Raw genomic sequence first — 19,248 nt, forward strand, 5'->3', positions numbered from 1 at the left:
GGGCAGACTATCTCCCCAAAGACCAAGGTCAAGAGTCTCTGGGTCATTTTGGACTCACAAATGTCAATGGATGCACAAATAGGAGCAGTAGTCAGTGGTTCTCACCATCTGCTATGCCTGCTACACAGACTCATCCCTTTTATCCCAAAGAAAGACAAAGCAGTGGTAGTTGGAACAGTCATTAATTCACGACTAGACTACGCAAACTCACTTTACATAGGATTACCGCAATATCAATTTGCGCGATTACAACTTATCCAAAACACGACGGCAAGGCTGATAACAGGAAAAAAAACCTGGGAATCAATCTCCCCTTCCCTGAGGAACCTACATTGGCTAACCATAAAGAATCGGATCACATTCAAGACCCTCTGCCTCACCCACAAATGTGTGCATAGAGACACTCCTCAATACCCAATTGAGAAAATAAATCATTACACACCAAACCGCAGTCTTCGATCAGCTAACAAAAACCTCCTCCTCATGCCCAAATCCCGGTACAAATCAAAGGGGATCGGAGATTTTCTGTTCAAGGACCTCGGTTATGGAACTCTCTACCAACCAACATCCGCCTGGAAGAAAACCACCTGGCCTTTAGGAAAAAACTCAAGACCTTCCTCTTCTAGATGATGGACAACTAAGCTCTTCCCAGCGCCTTGAGGCGATTCAGTTTGCGTTGTGCGCTATACAAATATTTCATTCATTCCTTTATTACTGGCTAGGACATAGCCTTAATATAATATCAGTGGCCATCCACACACCCACTTGCAGACATTGAAGCAGCAAATGGATCTATATGCTGTGAGCAAGGGTTAAACCCTTTGACAGAAGCAATTACAGATAGTAGTGTACTAAACCAACTACTTAAAGCACTGTAACCTAAGCAGAACACTGAATTATTATTATTTTTTTTAACGCTTAGACATAACAAATAGGTTAATGCATAGCAATCATTAAACACATTGCACCTAAATGCAGACCTTACAATGCATAGCAGCAACACAATCAGGGCCGTCTTTAGCGCAGGGCAAACGGGGCACCTGCCCTGGGCCCAATGTTTGTAGGGGGGCCCGCACTGCTACCCGCGAATTGGGGCCCTAATGAAGGTTTTGCAGAGTGCGCAGAGGACATGGGACGGGAGGCTGTATTCCCGTGCTAGCCAGCTGAGAGGGGGCGGGGCCGGGAGCTCCACTGACGCTCTGACCCCGCCCCCGTGCAGCCTGTATGCTCGGAACAGAGCGGCTGTAGTGAGAGCCAGTGATCGGAGTGGGAGCGTCAGTTGAGCTCCCGCCCCCGGACCTCTGTATTCCCCAGCCAGTATAGAGGGGGCGGGGCCGGGAGCTCCACTGACGCTCCCACTCCGATCACTGGCTCTCACTACAGCCGCTCTGTTCCGAGCATACAGGCTGCACGGGGGCAGGATCAGAGTGTCAGAGGAGCTCCTGGCCCTGCCCCCTCTCAGCTGGCTAGCGCGGGAATACAGCCTCCCGTGCCCTCTGTGCACTCTGCAAAACCTTCATTGGGGCCCCAATTCACGGGTAATGGGGCCCCCCTACAAAGCATGAGTGGAGCTCCCGGCTGTTGTAGTGAGATCAGAGAATGGAAGCCCCGCCCACATACCTCTAAATGTATGTAGTTAGTTTGGCTGCCCAGGTACAGTGGTGTGAAAAAGTGTTTGCCCCCTTCCTCATTTCCTGTTCCTTTGCATGTTTGTCACACTTAAGTGTTTCGGAACATCAAACCAATTTAAACAATAGTCAAGGACAACACAAGTAAACACAAAATGCAATTTGTAAATTAAGGTGTTTATTATTAAAGGTGAAAAAAAATCCAAACCATCATGGCCCTGTGTGAAAAAGTGATTGCCCCCCTTGTTTAAACATACTATAACTGTGGTTGTCCACACCTGAGTTCAATTTCTATAGCCACACCCAGGCCTGATTATTGCCACACCTGTTCACAATCAAGGCATCACTTAAATAGGAGCTGCTTGACACAGTAAGGTCCACCAGAAGATCCTTCAAAGCTACACATAATGCCGAGACCCAAAGAAATTCAGGAACAATTGAGAAAGAAAGTAATTGAGATCTATCAGTCTGGAAAGGGTTATAAAGCCATTTCCAAAGCTTTGGGAATCCAGCGAACCACAGTGAGAGCCATTATCCACAAATGGCGAAGACATGGAACAGTGGTGAACCTTCCCAGGAGTGGCCGGCCGCCCAAAATTACCCCAAGAGCGCAGCGACGACTCATCCAAGAGGTCACAAAAGACCCCACAACAACGTCCAAGGAACTGCAGGCCTCACTTGCCTCAGTTAAGGTCAGTGTTCATGCCTCCACCATCAGGAAAAGACTGCACAAAAATGGCCTGCATGGCAGAGTTCCAAGGAGAAAACCACTGCTGAGCAAAAAGAACATCAAAGCTCGTCTCAATTTCTCCACAACACATCTTGATGATCCCCAAGACTTTTGGGACAACATTCTGTGGACCGATGAGACAAAAGTGGAACTCTTTGGAAGGTGTGTGTCCAAGTATATCTGGCGTAGAAGGAACACTGCTTTTCATAAAAAGAACATTATACCAACAGTAAAATATGGTGGTGGTAGTGTGATGGTCTGGGGCTGTTTTGCTGTTTCAGGACCTGGAAGACTTGCCGTGATAAAAGGAACTATGAATTCTGCTGTCTACCAAGAGATCCTGAAGGAGAATGTCCGACCATCTGTTCGTGTACTTAAGCTGAAACGAACTTGGGTTCTGCAGCAGGACAATGATCCTAAACACACCAGCAAGTCCACCACCGAATGGCTGAAGAAAAACAAAATGAAGACTTTGGAGTGGCCTAGCCAAAGTCCTGACCTGAATCCTATTGAGATGTTGTGGTATGACCTTAAAAAGGCCGTTCATGCTCGAAAACCCTCTAATGTAACTGAATTAGGACAATTCTGCAAAAATGAGTGGGCCAAAATTCCTCCCAGATGCTGTAAAAGCCTCATTGCACGTTATCACAAACGCTTGGTTGCAGTTGTTGCTGCTAAGGGTGGCCTAACCAGTTATTAGGTTTAGGGGGCAATCACTTTTTCACACAGGGTCATGATGGTTTGGATTTTTTTTCACCTTTAATAATAAACACCTTCATTTACAAATTGCATTTTGTGTTTACTTGTGTTGTCCTTGACTATTGTTTAAATTGGTTTGATGTTCCGAAACACTTAAGTGTGACAAACATGCAAAGGAACAGGAAATGAGGAAGGGGGCAAACACTTTTTCACACCACTGTATGTCCTTGCACCCATAAAATGCCTGACTGCTTAAACCCTGAGCTGTGTTATTCAACTGTCAAGCTGTGCATTGCTGAAAGTTCTCTGACCATCACCTGCAGTATGTCTGCAGTCTTTGATTGTCTCCTGCAGTATGTCCGCAGTCTCTGATTGTCTCCTGCAGTATGTCCACAGTCTCTGATTGTCTCCTGCAGTATGTCCGCAGTCTCTGTCTCCTGCAGTATGTCCGCAGTCTCTGTCTCCTGCAGTATGTCCGCAGTCTCTTATTGTCTCCTGCAGTATGTCCACAGTTTCTTATTATCTCCTGCAGTATGTCCGCAGTCTTTGATTGTCTCCTGCAGTATGCCCGCAGTCTCTGATTGTCTCCTGCAATATGTCCGCAGTCTCTTATTGTCTCCTGCAGTATTGTCGCAGTCTCTGATTGTCTCCTGCAGTATTGTCGCAGTCTCTGATTGTCTCCTGCAGTATGTCCGCAGTCTCTTATTGTCTCCTGCAGTATGTCCGCAGTCTTTGATTGTCTCCTGCAGTATGTCCGCAGTCTCTGATTGTCTCCTGCAGTATGTTCCCAGTCTCTGATCGTCTCCTGCAGTATGTCCGCAGTCTCTTATTGTCTCCTGCAGTATGTCCGCAGTCTCTGATTGTCTCCTGCAGTATGTCCGCAGTCTCTGATTGTCTCCTGCAGTATGTCCGCAGTCTCTGATTGTCTCCTGCAGTATGTCCGCAGTCTCTGTCTCCTGCAGTATGTCCGCAGTCTCTGTCTCCTGCAGTATGTCCGCAGTCTCTTATTGTCTCCTGCAGTATGTCCACAGTTTCTTATTATCTCCTGCAGTATGTCCGCAGTCTTTGATTGTCTCCTGCAGTATGTCTGCAGTCTTTGATTGTCTCCTGCAGTATGTCCGCAGTCTCTGATTGTCTCCTGCAGTATGTCCGCAGTCTCTGATTGTCTCCTGCAGTATGTCCGCAGTCTCTTATTGTCTCCTGCAGTATGTCCGCAGTCTCTGATTGTCTCCTGCAGTATGCCCGCAGTCTCTGATTGTCTCCTGCAGTATGTCCGCAGTCTCTTATTGTCTCCTGCAGTATTGTCGCAGTCTCTGATTGTCTCCTGCAGTATTGTCGCAGTCTCTGATTGTCTCCTGCAGTATGTCCGCAGTCTCTTATTGTCTCCTGCAGTATGTCCGCAGTCTTTGATTGTCTCCTGCAGTATGTCCGCAGTCTCTGATTGTCTCCTGCAGTATGCCCGCAGTCTCTGATTGTCTCCTGCAGTATGTCCGCAGTCTCTTATTGTCTCCTGCAGTATTGTCGCAGTCTCTGATTGTCTCCTGCAGTATTGTCGCAGTCTCTGATTGTCTCCTGCAGTATGTCCGCAGTCTCTTATTGTCTCCTGCAGTATGTCTGCAGTCTCTTATTGTCTCCTGCAGTATGTCCGCAGTCTCTGATCGTCTCCTGCAGTATGTCCACAGTCTCTGATCGTCTCCTGCAGTATGTCCGCAGTCTCTTATTGTCTCCTGCAGTATATCCGCAGTCTTTGATTGTCTCCTGCAGTATGTCCGCAGTCTTTGATTGTCTCCTGCAGTATGTCCGCAGTCTCTGATCGTCTCCTGCAGTATGTCCGCAGTCTCTTATTGTCTCCTGCAGTATGTCCGCAGTCTCTGATTGTCTCCTGCAGTATGTCCGCAGTCTCTGATTGTCTCCTGCAGTATGTCCGCAGTCTCTGATCGTCTCCTGCAGTATGTCCGCAGTCTCTGATCGTCTCCTGCAGTATGTCCGCAGTCTCTGATCGTCTCCTGCAGTATGTCCGCAGTCTCTGATTGTCTCCTGCAGTATGTCCGCAGTCTCTTATTGTCTCCTGCAGTATGTCCGCAGTCTCTGATTGTCTCCTGCAGTATTGTCATAGTCTCTGATTGTCTCCTGCAGTATGTCCGCAGTCTCTTATTGTCTCCTGCAGTATGTCCGCAGTCTTTGATTGTCTCCTGCAGTATGTCCGCAGTCTCTGTCTCCTGCAGTATTGTCGCAGTCTCTGTCTCCTGCAGTATGTCCGCAGTCTTTGATTGTCTCCTGCAGTATGTCCCCAGTCTCTTATTGTCTCCTGCAGTATGTCCACAGTCTTTGATTGTATCCTGCAGTATGTCCGCAGTCTCTGATTGTCTCCTGCAGTATGCCCGCAGTCTCTGATTGTCTCCTGCAGTATGTCCGCAGTCTCTTATTGTCTCCTGCAGTATTGTCGCAGTCTCTGATTGTCTCCTGCAGTATTGTCGCAGTCTCTGATTGTCTCCTGCAGTATGTCCGCAGTCTCTTATTGTCTCCTGCAGTATGTCCGCAGTCTTTGATTGTCTCCTGCAGTATGTCCGCAGTCTCTGATTGTCTCCTGCAGTATGCCCGCAGTCTCTGATTGTCTCCTGCAGTATGTCCGCAGTCTCTTATTGTCTCCTGCAGTATTGTCGCAGTCTCTGATTGTCTCCTGCAGTATTGTCGCAGTCTCTGATTGTCTCCTGCAGTATGTCCGCAGTCTCTTATTGTCTCCTGCAGTATGTCTGCAGTCTCTTATTGTCTCCTGCAGTATGTCCGCAGTCTCTGATCGTCTCCTGCAGTATGTCCACAGTCTCTGATCGTCTCCTGCAGTATGTCCGCAGTCTCTTATTGTCTCCTGCAGTATATCCGCAGTCTTTGATTGTCTCCTGCAGTATGTCCGCAGTCTTTGATTGTCTCCTGCAGTATGTCCGCAGTCTCTGATTGTCTCCTGCAGTATGTTCCCAGTCTCTGATCGTCTCCTGCAGTATGTCCGCAGTCTCTTATTGTCTCCTGCAGTATGTCCGCAGTCTCTGATTGTCTCCTGCAGTATGTCCGCAGTCTCTGATTGTCTCCTGCAGTATGTCCGCAGTCTCTGATCGTCTCCTGCAGTATGTCCGCAGTCTCTGATCGTCTCCTGCAGTATGTCCGCAGTCTCTGATCGTCTCCTGCAGTATGTCCGCAGTCTCTGATCGTCTCCTGCAGTATGTCCGCAGTCTCTTATTGTCTCCTGCAATATGTCCGCAGTCTCTGATTGTCTCCTGCAGTATTGTCATAGTCTCTGATTGTCTCCTGCAGTATGTCCGCAGTCTCTTATTGTCTCCTGCAGTATGTCCGCAGTCTTTGATTGTCTCCTGCAGTATGTCCGCAGTCTCTGTCTCCTGCAGTATTGTCGCAGTCTCTGTCTCCTGCAGTATGTCCGCAGTCTTTGATTGTCTCCTGCAGTATGTCCCCAGTCTCTTATTGTCTCCTGCAGTATGTCCACAGTCTTTGATTGTATCCTGCAGTATGTCCGCAGTCTCTGAACCTCTCCTGTAGTATGTCTGCACTCTCTGACACTCTCCTGTTGTATGTGTATTAATGTGCCCCTTTACTTGCTCAATTATTTAGGATTGCTCCACTGCTCAGTGAAAGGTAATGGTGTGCATTAACCTGTAGCAACCAATCAGCGAACAGTAGTGATCTGCTTTAATCTCTAGCAGCCAATCAGTAAGTGGTAATGATGTGCATTAACCTTTAGCAACCAATCGGCAAGCAGAAATTATGTGTTGTAACCTCTAGCAACCAGCCAGCGAGCAGTAAGGATAGGCTGTAATCTCTGGCAAACAATTACAATCACTGCGTGATCTGCTGCAGTAAACTGATTTTGAGTCTACCTGCTATTTTTTGTATGTCTCAGAATGGAGGGGGGCCCCCAAGAAAATGTTTGCCCAGGGCCCAATGAAAATGAAAGATGGCCCTGAACACAATGCATAGCAGTGGCATCCATACTGAAGCATCATTTTGTCTTCATAAGCAGTGCAATGAAGGGTTAATATATCTGGCAAAATCACCTACACTATGCAACTGCCCTTTAACCACTTGAGATCCGCGCTATAGTCAATTGATGGCTACAGCGCGGATCTCCTTTTCCGGGACTACGTCTATTGACGTAGTCCCGTGCACGAGCGGCCTGCGCGCCCCTGAGGGGCGCGCGCGGCGCGCTCTGTGATCGGCGAGTCTACGGGACTCGCCTGATCACCGATCCGTGCAAGGGGTCGATCCCGACCCCTTATCACGTGATCAGCTGTCAGCCAATGACAGCTGATCATGTGATATAACGGAGCCGGTAATCGGCTATTTTTCCTCCTCGCGCTGTCAGCGCGAGGAGAAAAAAAAAGCCGATCACCGGCGGCCGTGATCGGGACATCAGTCCCGATCATGGCCAGCACTGCTAGTGCCCACCTGCAACCCTGTCAGTGCCCACCTGCCCCCTGCCAGTGCAACAATAAAAAAAGTAAGTGCCCCCGTCAGTGCCACCCAGCAGTGCCCACAGTGCCACCCAGCAGTGCCACCCAGCAGTGCCACCCAGCAGTGCCCACGATCTGCCTTAACAAAGGTGCTGCACCCGTGCCACATATCCGTGCCCATCAGTGTCATCTACCAGTGCCCAGCAGTGCCACCTATCAGAGCCACCTATCAGTGCCACCTATCAGTGCCCATCAGTCCCATCTATCAGTGGTACCTATAAGTGCCCATCCATGCCACCCATCTGTGCCACCCATCCGTGCCATCTTATGTGCCCATCTTTGCCCATCAGTGCCGCCTTATCTGTGCCCATCGGTGCTGCCTTATCTGTGCCTATTTGTGCCGCCTTAACTATGCCTATCAGTGCCCACCAGTGCAGCCTATCAGTGCCCACCAATGCAGCCCATCAGTGCCCACCAATGCAGCCCATCAGTGCCCACCAGTGCAGCCTATCAGTGCCGCCTTATCAGCGCACTTCAATGAAGGAGAAAAATGACCCGTTTGCAAAATTTTATAACAAACTTTTAAACATGATTTTTTTTTTTTTTTGCATCTTTTTTTGTTTGTTTAGCAAAAAATAAAACTCCGAGCTGTAATTAAATACCACCAAAAGAAAGCTCTATTTGTGGGAAAAAAATGATAAAAATTTCATTTGGGTACAGTGTTGTATGCCCGCGCAATTATCATTCAAAGTGCATCAGCGCTGAAAGCTGAAAATTGCTCTGGGACTGAGGGGGGTTTAAGTGCCCAGTAAGCAAGTGGTTAAAGGTTAAAAACAGCAAATCTAAGCATTAGAGCATTGATCCAGTGATCCAAAACCTGCAAAGCCAGGCATTGCTGAGTTAATAGAAAGACTCAAATTTGCAGCAACACATTAGTAGTCCTACAGACAAACAAAACCTGTGAAGCAAATGTAACAGACAGAACTATACACAGCAGTTTAACCTACTTTGGCAGCTTGTATATTAACCACTTAAGGACCGCCGTATTGCCATTGTACGTCATCACAATGGCACAGGCAGGCACAAGCACGTACATGTACGTGCCTGCCTTCCAGCAGGTGGGGGGTCCGAACGGACCCCCTCCCGCTGGATACGGCGGTCCGGTTCACTGCAGGAGCGATCCGTGATGAGGGGATGGCCGTTGGTTTCTGGCCATCTCCTCTCGATCGCTCCTGGCCAATGACAAGCTTCCTCCCCTGTGAAAATGTAAACACAGGAAGGAGGAAGTGATGTCACACTCCTCGTGGCGGTCTTTTTGACCGGACAGCGCGGAGTGAAGACATACAAGTAAGTGCACCAACAGTCCACTGACACATAGGTACACATAGGCACACATTTCACCCCAGTCACCCCCCGATCGGCCCCCGCCCCCCCCCCCCCCAGTCACAGTGTCACTAATTGCAGTGTTCATTTATTTACTGATCACTGCATTTAGTGTCAGTTGTGACTGTAAAAAGTGTCAGGGCAGCTAGTGTTAGGCCCCTTTAGGTCCAGGGTAGCCCCCTACCCCCCCTAATAAAGGTTTAACCCCTTGATTGCCCTCCCAGTTAACCCTTTCACCCCCTTTTACCATTGTCACTAAGCGATCGTTTTTCTGATCGCTGCATTAGTGTCACTGGTCCCGCTAGGAAGCTAGTTTTTTTTTTTAGGTTCAACGCCAGGTTTTTATAGCGTTAGGTACCCCAATATATAACCTAATAAAGGTTTTAACCCCTTGATTGCCGCTAGAGTTAACCCTTTCACCAGTGATCGCTGTATAAGTGTCACTGGTGACGCTGGTTAGCCAGTTCGTTATTTAGGTTCCCCGTCAGGTTTTTATAAAGCTTCAGGTACCCCCATATAAATACCCAATAAAGGTTTTAACCCCCTGATTGCCCTTAGTTAACCCTTTCACCAGTGATCACCGTATAAGTGTTACGGGTGACGCTGGTTAGGTAGTTCGCTTTTTATAGCATCAGGGCACCCGCCATTTATTACCTAATAAAGGTTTAACCCCCTGATCACCCGGCGGGTGATATAAATTTGGTTTTAGGGTCAGAAAGGGTCTGCGTCGCCCCAGGCAGTGCTAGGTTAGTGCCAGTACCGCTAACACCCACACGCAAAGCATAAACCTCCCTTAGTGGTATAGTATCCGAACAGATCAATATCTAATCTGATCAGATCTATACTAGCGTGCCCAGCAGTTTAGGGTTCTAAAAAAACGCATTGTTAGCAGGATCAATCCAGATACCTGCTAGCACCTGCGTTTTGCCCCTCCGCCCAGCCCACCTAAGTGCAGTATCGATCGATCACTGTCACTTACAAAACACAACACACATAACTGCAGCGTTCGCAGAGTCAGGCCTGATCCCTGCGATCGCTAACAGTTTTTTTTGTAGCGTTTTATACAGTCGCTGACAGGCTAGGTGCTTTTTTACCTGTGAGTCTCACTAGTGTACCCCTAAATTTAGAGCCCAAAATGGCAAAGCGAAGGTACACTAGTGAAGAGGCCTACACGTTTCTGAGCATGACAGATAGTGAAGAGGAAGCCACTGATCTGTCAGATTCAGGCTCAGAATACGAACCTGTAGAGGACAGCGCCTCCATGTCAGATAGCTCTGACGACGAAGAAGAGGTCCCTGCTAACGTCAGGCGTACCCGACCCAGATCTTCTGATGTTGTTGAGGTGCAGGAACCGCAAGTCCCTCGTATGGAATATAGAGCCAGTACTAGCGCCGCTCATCCTTTTGGTGAACTGGCAAGCACCAGCGGCCTAGTACACCCTGGACGTACATCCAGCACTGCAGTATCACGTGGTGACGTGGCGAGTCCCATAAGTGCAGTTCAAGCTGGCGAGGTGGCAAGCACAAGTAGTGTCCCGCTGCCACCAAGAAGAAGATGAAGACAGGCCTGTCGTTCCCATAGTGCCCTTCCTGCAGAATTCGCCAATCCTGATTGGGTGCCCACCACTTCTGCAGCACCAGTACTTCCCCCATTCACTGCCCAACCCGGTATTCAGGTGGATACAGATGGTTTTACGCCACTTGATTTTTATTCTCTGTATTTCACGGAAGATCTCTATAGATCTATTGTGGACCAAACCAATTTATATGCTGTTCAACACATCGCCGCTAATCCCCAGTTGCCGTCCCTTGCCAGAGATTGGAAACCAGTTACGGTTTCCGAATTTAAGACCTTTCTGGGCCTTTCCCTCAACATGGGCACACATAAATTCATGACGTTGCGGGCTTATTGGTCCACGCATCCGACTGACCACATGCCGTGTTCTCTAACTCCATGTCCAGGAAACCACACGAGCAGATCTTGCGGTTCATGCACTTCAGTGACAATGAACTTTGTCGTCATCGTGGAGACCCTGAATACGATCGGCTCTACAAAATTCGGCCCCTCATAAACCACTTTAACCAACGTTTTGCAGACTTGTTTACTCCCCAAAAAGTTGTCTGCATTGATGAGTCCCTGATTAAGTTTACTGGTCGCTTGTCATTCAAACAGTACATTCCCAACAAGCGTACCAGATATGGGGTCAAGCTCTATAAGTGCTGTGACAGGGCCACGGGCTATGCATGGAGCTTTATGGTTTATGAGGGTAAAGATAGTTACGTAGAGAACTGCCCTGACTACATAGGAAGCGCTGGCAAGATAGTGTGGAAATTGGTGTCACCCTTATTCGGAAAGGGGTACCACTTTTACGTGGACAATTATTACACCAGCGTGCCACTGTTTAGTCACTTGTTTGATAATCAGATTGGAGCATGTGGCACCGTGCGACCTAATCGCCGGGGCTTTCCCCAGCGGCTTGTAGATTCCCGTCTTAGGCTGGGGGAGAGAGCCTGCTATCGGTGTAATAATTTGCTCGCTATGAAGTGGAGGGATAATAAGAATGTTTTCGTTCTTACCTCCCTTCATGCAGACACGACTGTCCAAATTTCTACGGCGACTGGTATTGTGGAGAAACCCCTCTGTGTCCACGTATTTAACAAAAATATGGGAGGGGTGGACCTCAATGACCAGTTGTTGGTGCCGTATCTAGCTTCCCGTAAGGCCAGACGCTGGTACAAAAAAAGTGTCTGCTTACTTATTTCAATTGGCTTTGCTGAATGCTTTTGTGCTATACAAAACTTCAGGCGGGACTTTAACCTTTCTTTTCTTCCAAAGAGAGGTTGTCACAGAGCTTCTGTATCCAGACGGTTCTGCACCTCACCATTCCCAACCAAATGCAGTAAGCCGGCTGCATGAGAGGCATTATTCTTATGCCATCCCGAGTACCCCTACCCAACAAGCCCCCCAAAAAAGATGTTGTGTCTGTACCAAGCGCGGATATAGTCGTGACACCCGTTGTTATTGTCAACGCTGTCCTGGCAATCCTGGTCTTTGCCTTGGTGAGTGTTTTGAACGCTACCACACACTAGTGAAGTATTAGCATAGGGTACAGCATTTCACAGGCTAGGCACACTAACACAGAGTCTCCCAAGATGCCATCGCATTTTGAGAGACCCGAAATGTTACAGTTGTTACAGTTTACAGTTCAAAAAAAAGTGTATAAAAAAAAAAAAGTAAAATAAAAAAACCAAAAAAATATAAAATATAAAAACCAAAAATAGTTGTCGTTTTATTGTTCTCTCTCTCTCTCTCTCTCTCTCTCTCTCACTTCTCTCAAATTTTTTATACTTTACTGTTTACTGTGTTTTATTGTTAACCATTTTTCATGTTTTCAGGTACGCCATTCAGCTGCAGCGTGGATTTATTTATCTTGACAGCAACAGCGTTTGCTCCCACAATACATAAAGCCGCGACTCCAATGCTGTAGGAGGTGATTTCACCATTACAGTTAAAAAAAAAAGAGCATATATGCCGAAGCATGGGGGCATAAGGGGTGGAGGAGCGATTTTGCTCCTAATGCCGCGTACATACGGTCAAAATTCCGACAGAGGGCTTGCCCGTGGAAAAGTTTGAACGTATGTACGCGGCATAACTTTTTTGCGGGAGGATGCCCCCATGCTTCGGCATATATATATTTTAGGCACAGGTTGTGTTAAAAAATGTTTTATTTTTTACTGTTTTTTTTTGGCATTTGCTTTGCAGGTATGGTATGGTAAGGTTTTACTGTTATACTGTGATGTTACTTTTTTTTAACATTAACCATAATTTGCTTAGCAGGTACGCCATTCAGCTGCAGCGCGGATTTATTTATCTTGACAGCAACAGCGTTTGCTCCCACGATACATAAAGCCGCGACTCCAATGCTGTAGGAGGTGATTTCACCATTACAGTTAAAAAAAAAGAGCATATATGCCGAAGCATGGGGGCATAAGGGGTGGAGGAGCGATTTTGCTCCTAATGCCGCGTACATACGGTCGAAATTCCAATGCATGCTTGCCCGTGGAAAAGTTTGACCATGTGTACGCGGCATAACTTTTTTGCGGGAGGATGCCCCCATGCTTCGGCATATATAAATGGTGCATGTATGTCCATCATTAGAAGTGGGTGGATGAAGGGAGGTATTCTAATGGTGGGCATACCCACCGATCAACCTCTTTTTTTTCGTTCAGACAACATGACTCTCAGCAAATAGCTTGGGGTGTCTACTTTCCAAAATGGGGTAATTTGGGGGGGTTTTGTGCTATTTTGGCATTTTATGGCCTTCAAAACTGTAATAGGTAGTGAGGAGTGAAATCTAAAATTTGCGCCCTTAGAAATCCAGAAGGTGGCGATTGGTTTTTGGGGTCCCGTACGCAGCTAGGCTCCCAAAAAGTCCCACACATGTGGTATCCCCGTGCTCAGGAGAAGCAGCAAAATGTATTTTGAGGTGTAATTCCACATATAACCATGGCATGTGTGAGCAATATTTAATTTAGTGACAACTTTTTGTAAAAAAAAAAAAATATTTTTATTTTTTGTCATTATTCAATCCCTTGGAACCAAAAAAAAAAATATTCAATGGTCTCAACATGCCCCTCAGCAAATAGCTTGGGGTGTCTACTTTCCAAAATGGGGTCATTTGGGGGGGTTTTGTGCCATCTTGGCATTTTATGGCCTTCAAAACTGTGATAGGTAGTGAGGAGTGAAATAAAAAATTAATGCCCTTAGAAATCCTTAAGGCGGTGCTTAGATTTCGGGGTCCCGTACGCGGCTAGGCTCCCAAAAAGTCCCACACATGTGGTATCCCTGTACTCAGGAGAAGCAGCAGAATGTATTTTGGGGTGTCATTTCACATATGCCCATAGCATGTGTGAGCAATATATCATTTAGTGACAACTTTGAGCAAAAAAAAAAAAGTTTGTACTATTCCCGCAACTTGTGGCAAAATATAAAATATTCCATGGACTCAACATGCCTCTCAGTAAATAGCTTGGGGTGTCTACTTTCCAAAATGGGGTCATTTGTAGGGGTTTTGTGCTATTTTGGCATTTTATGGCCTTCGAAACTGTGATAGGTAGTGAGGAGTGAAATCAAAAATTTGCACCCTTAGAAATCCTGAAGGCGGTGATTGGTTTTCGGGGCCCCGTGTGCAGCTAGGCTCCCAAAAAGTCCCACACATGTGGTATCCCCGTACTCAGGAGAAGCAGCAAAATGTATTTCGGGGTGCAATTCCACATATAACCATGGCATGTGTGAGCAATATATAATTTAGTGACAACTTTTTGTAAAAAAAAATTTTATTTTTATTTTTTGTCATTATTCAATCCCTTGGGACAAAAAAAAAATATTCAATAGTCTCAACATGGCCCTCAGCAAATAGCTTGGGGTGTCTACTTTCCAAAATGGGGTCATTTGGGGGGGGGGGGGTTTGTGCCATCTTGGCATTTTATGGCCTTCAAAACTGTGATAGGTAGTGATAGGTTGTGAGGAGTAAAATAAAAAATTTATGCCCTTAGAAATCCTGAAGGCGGTGCTTGGATTTCGGGGTCCCGTACGCGACTAGGCTCCCAAAAAGTCCCACACATGTGGTATCCCTGTACTCAGGAGAAGCAGCAGAATGTATTTTGGGGTGTCATTTCACATATGCCCATAGCATGTGTGAGCAATATATGATTTAGTGACAACTGTGTGCAAAAAAAAAAAAGTTTGTAATATTCCCGCAACTTGTGGCAAAATATAAAATATTCCATGGACTCAAAATGCCTCTCAGTAAATAGCTTGGGGTGTCTACTTTCCAAAAATGGGGTCATTTTTGGGGGGTTGGTGCTATTTTGGCATTTTATGGCCTTCGAAACTGTGATAGGTAGTGAGGAGTGAAATCAAAAATTTGCACCCTTAGAAATCCTGAAGGTGGTGATTGGTTTTCGGGGTGCCGTGCACGAATAGACTCCCAAAAAGTCCCACACATGTGGTATCCCCATACTCGGGAGAAGTAGCGGAATATATTTTGGGGTGCAATTCCACATATAACCATGGCATGTGTGAGCAATATATCATTTAGTGACAACTTTTTGTAAATTTTTTTTTTTTTTGTCATTATTCAATCCCTTAGGACAAAAAAAATAAATATTCAATAGGCTCAACATACCCATCAGCAATTTCCTTGGGGCGTATACTTTCTAAAATAGGGTCATTTGGGGGGTTTGTACTGCCCTGCCATTTTAGCACCTCAAGAAATGAGATAGGCAGTCATAAATTAAAAGCTGTGTAAATTCCAGAAAATGTACTCTAGTTTGTAGACGCTATAACTTTTGCGCAAACCAAAAAATATACGCTTATTGACATTTTTTTTACTAAAGACATGTGGCTGAATAAATTTTGCCTTCAATGTATGACTAAAATTTAGTTTATTTGATTTTTCTTATAACAAAAAGAAGAAAATATCATTTTTTTTTCAAAATTTTCGCTCTTTTTCCATTTATATCGCAAAAAATAAAAATCACAGAGGCAATCAAATACCATCAAAAGAAAACTCTATTTGTGGGAAGAAAAGGACGCAAATTTCTTTTGGGTGCAATATTGCATGACCGCGCAATTACCAGTTAAAGCAGCGCAGTGCGAAATTGTAAAAAGACCTCTGGTCCTTAAGGTGTTTATTGGTCCGGGGCTGTAGTGGTTAACAGCATAATGATTTAGACACACCATGACAGCCCATGGAAAGATTACCTGTTCTGTGCAACACCCTTCCCTGACTGGCCATAAGGGGGAATGGGAGAGGCTCCATACCTCTGCCTGGAGCTTCCGGCTACTGCTATATTGGGCCAGAAGTTACCCCAATATCATCTCACTGCTCCCTGCTGACTGAAAGCTGCATCCAGCCACAGGAAACAGACAAGGAGCCATCTTGGAAGGGGCAGCCCTGACCACAAAAAAAAAAAAACTTCCAGCATCTTTGTAAGGGAAACCAACATATCCAAAGCCAAGCTAACAACTAAATGTGTGCGTGGGGCCACAACTCACCAGGGAGGAGACTGGATCCGTCTCAACTAACCACAAGGCAGAACTGATTTACTTGCATCCAGAGACCAGTATCCCAGCCCCCCAGTATCTGGACCTGGGTGGTGGGTCTCCCTCATATGGAAGATTTACAACCGAACATAGGGGCTTCGTTACAGGAACGAGGCTGAATCAATGCGGCTGGCCAGATGAATCCGGCAGGTGAGAGCAAAAAATAAAAATCTTCATTAATTCACAGTTATAACCAGTTGAGCGTTTGAGGGGAAAAAAAAGAATATCGCCTAGGGGAGGCGACTTATTTAAATATAGTATAACCAGTCCTGATTGGGCGAGAGGCGGAGCCTATCCCATTCATGTATGCTGTCATGCTTTGTGTCAGGAAACAGAATTTATGATCTGAGAGAACCTAAAATAAGACACTTAAATAAGACACCTTAAACCTTCTTGTGAGGGTTTATTAGTTTAAAAGACAATGAACTTAAGTTAACTGCTTTAGAAAAAAAAATATAGAAGCAAGATAGGTTCGAAGTTGTTCATAGAATATATATATGAAAAATATATGATATGTAGAGGCCTTAGGAATTAATTCTTTTTAACCCCAATAGTTCTGACGGTGTCATTGTATTGGTCTAATCTTCATTTCAGATATCTTGTAAGAATAATTGTGACCTTTTCCAGTGTACCAGGTGATACCGTCGGCGAAGGACTCGTGAGGTCCTAGCAGGTAAAGCCCATTGAGGTTTGCTTGGTGGCAGCTATTGTACCACCATCCTCCTTTAAATCGAATGGGACATGTAGTTGCAGTAAAGTCCTTGTCCTTTGTGGAGAACGGCATGTTCTCATGAACATTCATGGAGTCACCTTAAAAAAAACAACACTACATTAACATAAATTAAAGGTGTGGTACTGTTAAAAATATGCAGCCAGCTATAGTGGATGTGTACCATTTTCCTTGCAATCAGATGTTGGTTTTTATGGGCAGTTACTGGCAAACATCTGGGTGCTGCCTAAGTTTCTCCCCCAGGAGAACTGCCAGAACTTTGAACAGGCTGCATTAGGCTTAATTCACTAAATTGCAAGGACCAGTATTTACAACACTGATTCATCAATGAAAAAGTAAAAACAAATAGTGATTGCATATATACAGTATAAGCAACATACATGCAGCTTAAATAGAGAAAAAAAGTAACAACATTTTTAAAATATAAATATAAATAATGAATATACTTAAAGCGGGAGTCCGCGTTTTTTTTTTCTTAAAAGCCAGCAGCTACAAATACTGCAGCTGCTGACTTTTAAAATAGTGACACTTACCTGTCCAGCGCGCCCGCGATGTCGGCACCCGAAGCCGATCTCTCGATCGTCTCTCGGGTGCTGCCGCCGCCATCTTGGGTATGGGAATCAGGAAGTGGAGCCTTTCGGCTTCATTTCCTGGTTCCCTACTGCGCATGCGCGAGTCGCGCTGCGCAATAAGGATGGACCCGCTGCCTCTGGGATCTGTGTGTTTCCCAGCATGCAGCGGGGGACTTTCGGAAAGGGGCGTAATCTACGCCCCTTTCCGCAGAGAGCTATCCCGGAAGTGGGTGCAGATACCTGTACTGTACAGGTACCTGCACCCCTCTCCCCCCTGAAAGGTGCCAATTGTGGCGCCGGAGGGGGGGAGGAATCCAATGAGCGGAAGGTCCACTTTAGGGTGGACCTCCGCTTTAAGCACTGCAGGCAATGAAAGAGACTATCACCAGCCTAAAAAAAATGCAGGTAAAAAGCATTAAAAAAGCAAGTATTTCAAATGCTCATTCCTTGTTAGCACATGAGCATGGCAGAAAAACTGATTGGCTCCTTGTGCTGCTTCTTTTTCTCCAAGTCTAAGCCCTGCTGTTCAGGAAATTGCAAGAGGCTTATACCAAGTAAAAATGCAGGTACCTGCAGTGCTTGTCTGAAAGCAGAACTAAACGCTCCCAATCACCATTAAATATTTTAAACCTTATGCTTGCTAGTATTTGTAAATACATTATATTACCAAAAGTATCGGGACGCCTTTACACTCATATGAACTTTAATGGCATCCCAGTCTTGGTCCGTAGGGTTCAATATCGAGTTAGCCCATCCTTTGCAGCTATAATAACAGCTTCAACTCTTCTGGGAAGGCTGTCCACAAGGTTTAGGAGTGTGTCTATTTCACCACTATTCCAAAAGCATTTGTAAGGTCAGGCACTGATATTGGATGAGAAAGCCTGGCTCAAAGACTCTGCTCGAATTCACCCCAAAGGTGTTCTATTGGGTTGAGGTCAGGACCAGTCAGTGCAGGCCAGTCAAGTTCCTCCACCCCAAATTCGCTCATCCATGTCTTTATGGACCTTGCTTTGTGCACTGGTCCAAATCATTTGGTGGAGGGGGGATTATGGTGTGGGGGTTGTTTTTCAGGGGTTGGGCTTGTCCCCTTAGTTCCAGTGAAGGGAACTCTTAAGGCGTCAGCATACCAAGACATTTTTTACAATTTCATGCTCCCAACTTTGTGGGAACAGTTTGGGGATGGCTCCTTACTGTTCCAACATGACTGTGCACCAATACACAAAGCAAGGTCCATAAAGACATGGATGAGTGAGTTTGGGGTGGAGGAACTTGACTGGCCTGCACAGAGTCTTGGCCTCAACCCGATAGAACACTTTTGGGATGAATTAGAGTGGAGACTTTAAGTCAGGCCTTCTCGTGCAACATCACAAATGCGCTTCTGGAAGAATGGTCAAACATTCCCATAGACTCACTCCTAAACCTCTAACAGCCTTCACAGAAGAGTTGAAGCTGTTATAGCTGTAAAGGGGGGGCCAACTCAATATTGAACTCTACGGACTGGAATGCTATTAATTTTCATGTGCGTGTAAAGGCAGGTGTCACAATACTTTTGGTAATATATTGTAGATAGGAAGGTATAATATATTTACTTGTTTTAAAGTTTTTTTTTACATTTCTTCAGTTGATTACTAGGTTTTGGTGTAGCACCCTCATAGCAGGGGATGCTAGACAAATTTAGTTTTTGGATCCTTCCAGGGAGCAGTGATTGTTTGCTCTGGTCTGTTAAGAATTTCACAGGCAGGTTTGATTGTTCCCCCTGCCTCTAGAAGAAGTTTCTAAAGCTTAGAGAGGGAGAATTCAAATAACCAGCCTGAATATTGATCAGGGCCTAGCCAACCCCTGTGGAGGTGTGCTTAGATGGTTGCTGAGACTGATTAATAGACACGTTCATTCGTTTTCGTCCGAATGCATTATCGTCTGAATTTTCAGGGATTTTCGTGTT

The 19,248-nt window shown here is 45.9% G+C and overlaps 1 protein-coding gene across 1 annotated transcript in view; it reads right to left on the minus strand.

Annotated features, from left to right (window-relative positions):
* Positions 1-16,391: 16,391 nt before the first annotated feature.
* LOC143981523 (ficolin-2-like) overlaps positions 16,392-19,248 on the minus strand; it is a 47,127-nt gene continuing 44,270 nt past the window's right edge. Inside the window, exon 9 of the mRNA XM_077479398.1 lies at positions 16,392-16,814. Within this exon, the coding sequence (XP_077335524.1) occupies positions 16,570-16,814 (245 nt within the window). The 3' untranslated portion in view covers positions 16,392-16,569. The remainder of the gene's footprint in view (positions 16,815-19,248) is intronic.

The sequence above is a fragment of the Lithobates pipiens genome, unplaced genomic scaffold (assembly GCF_037356315.1).
Source record: "Lithobates pipiens isolate NorthernLeopardFrog02 unplaced genomic scaffold, aLitPip1_a1.2 Scaffold_1, whole genome shotgun sequence".
Lineage (NCBI taxonomy): Eukaryota > Metazoa > Chordata > Amphibia > Anura > Ranidae > Lithobates > Lithobates pipiens.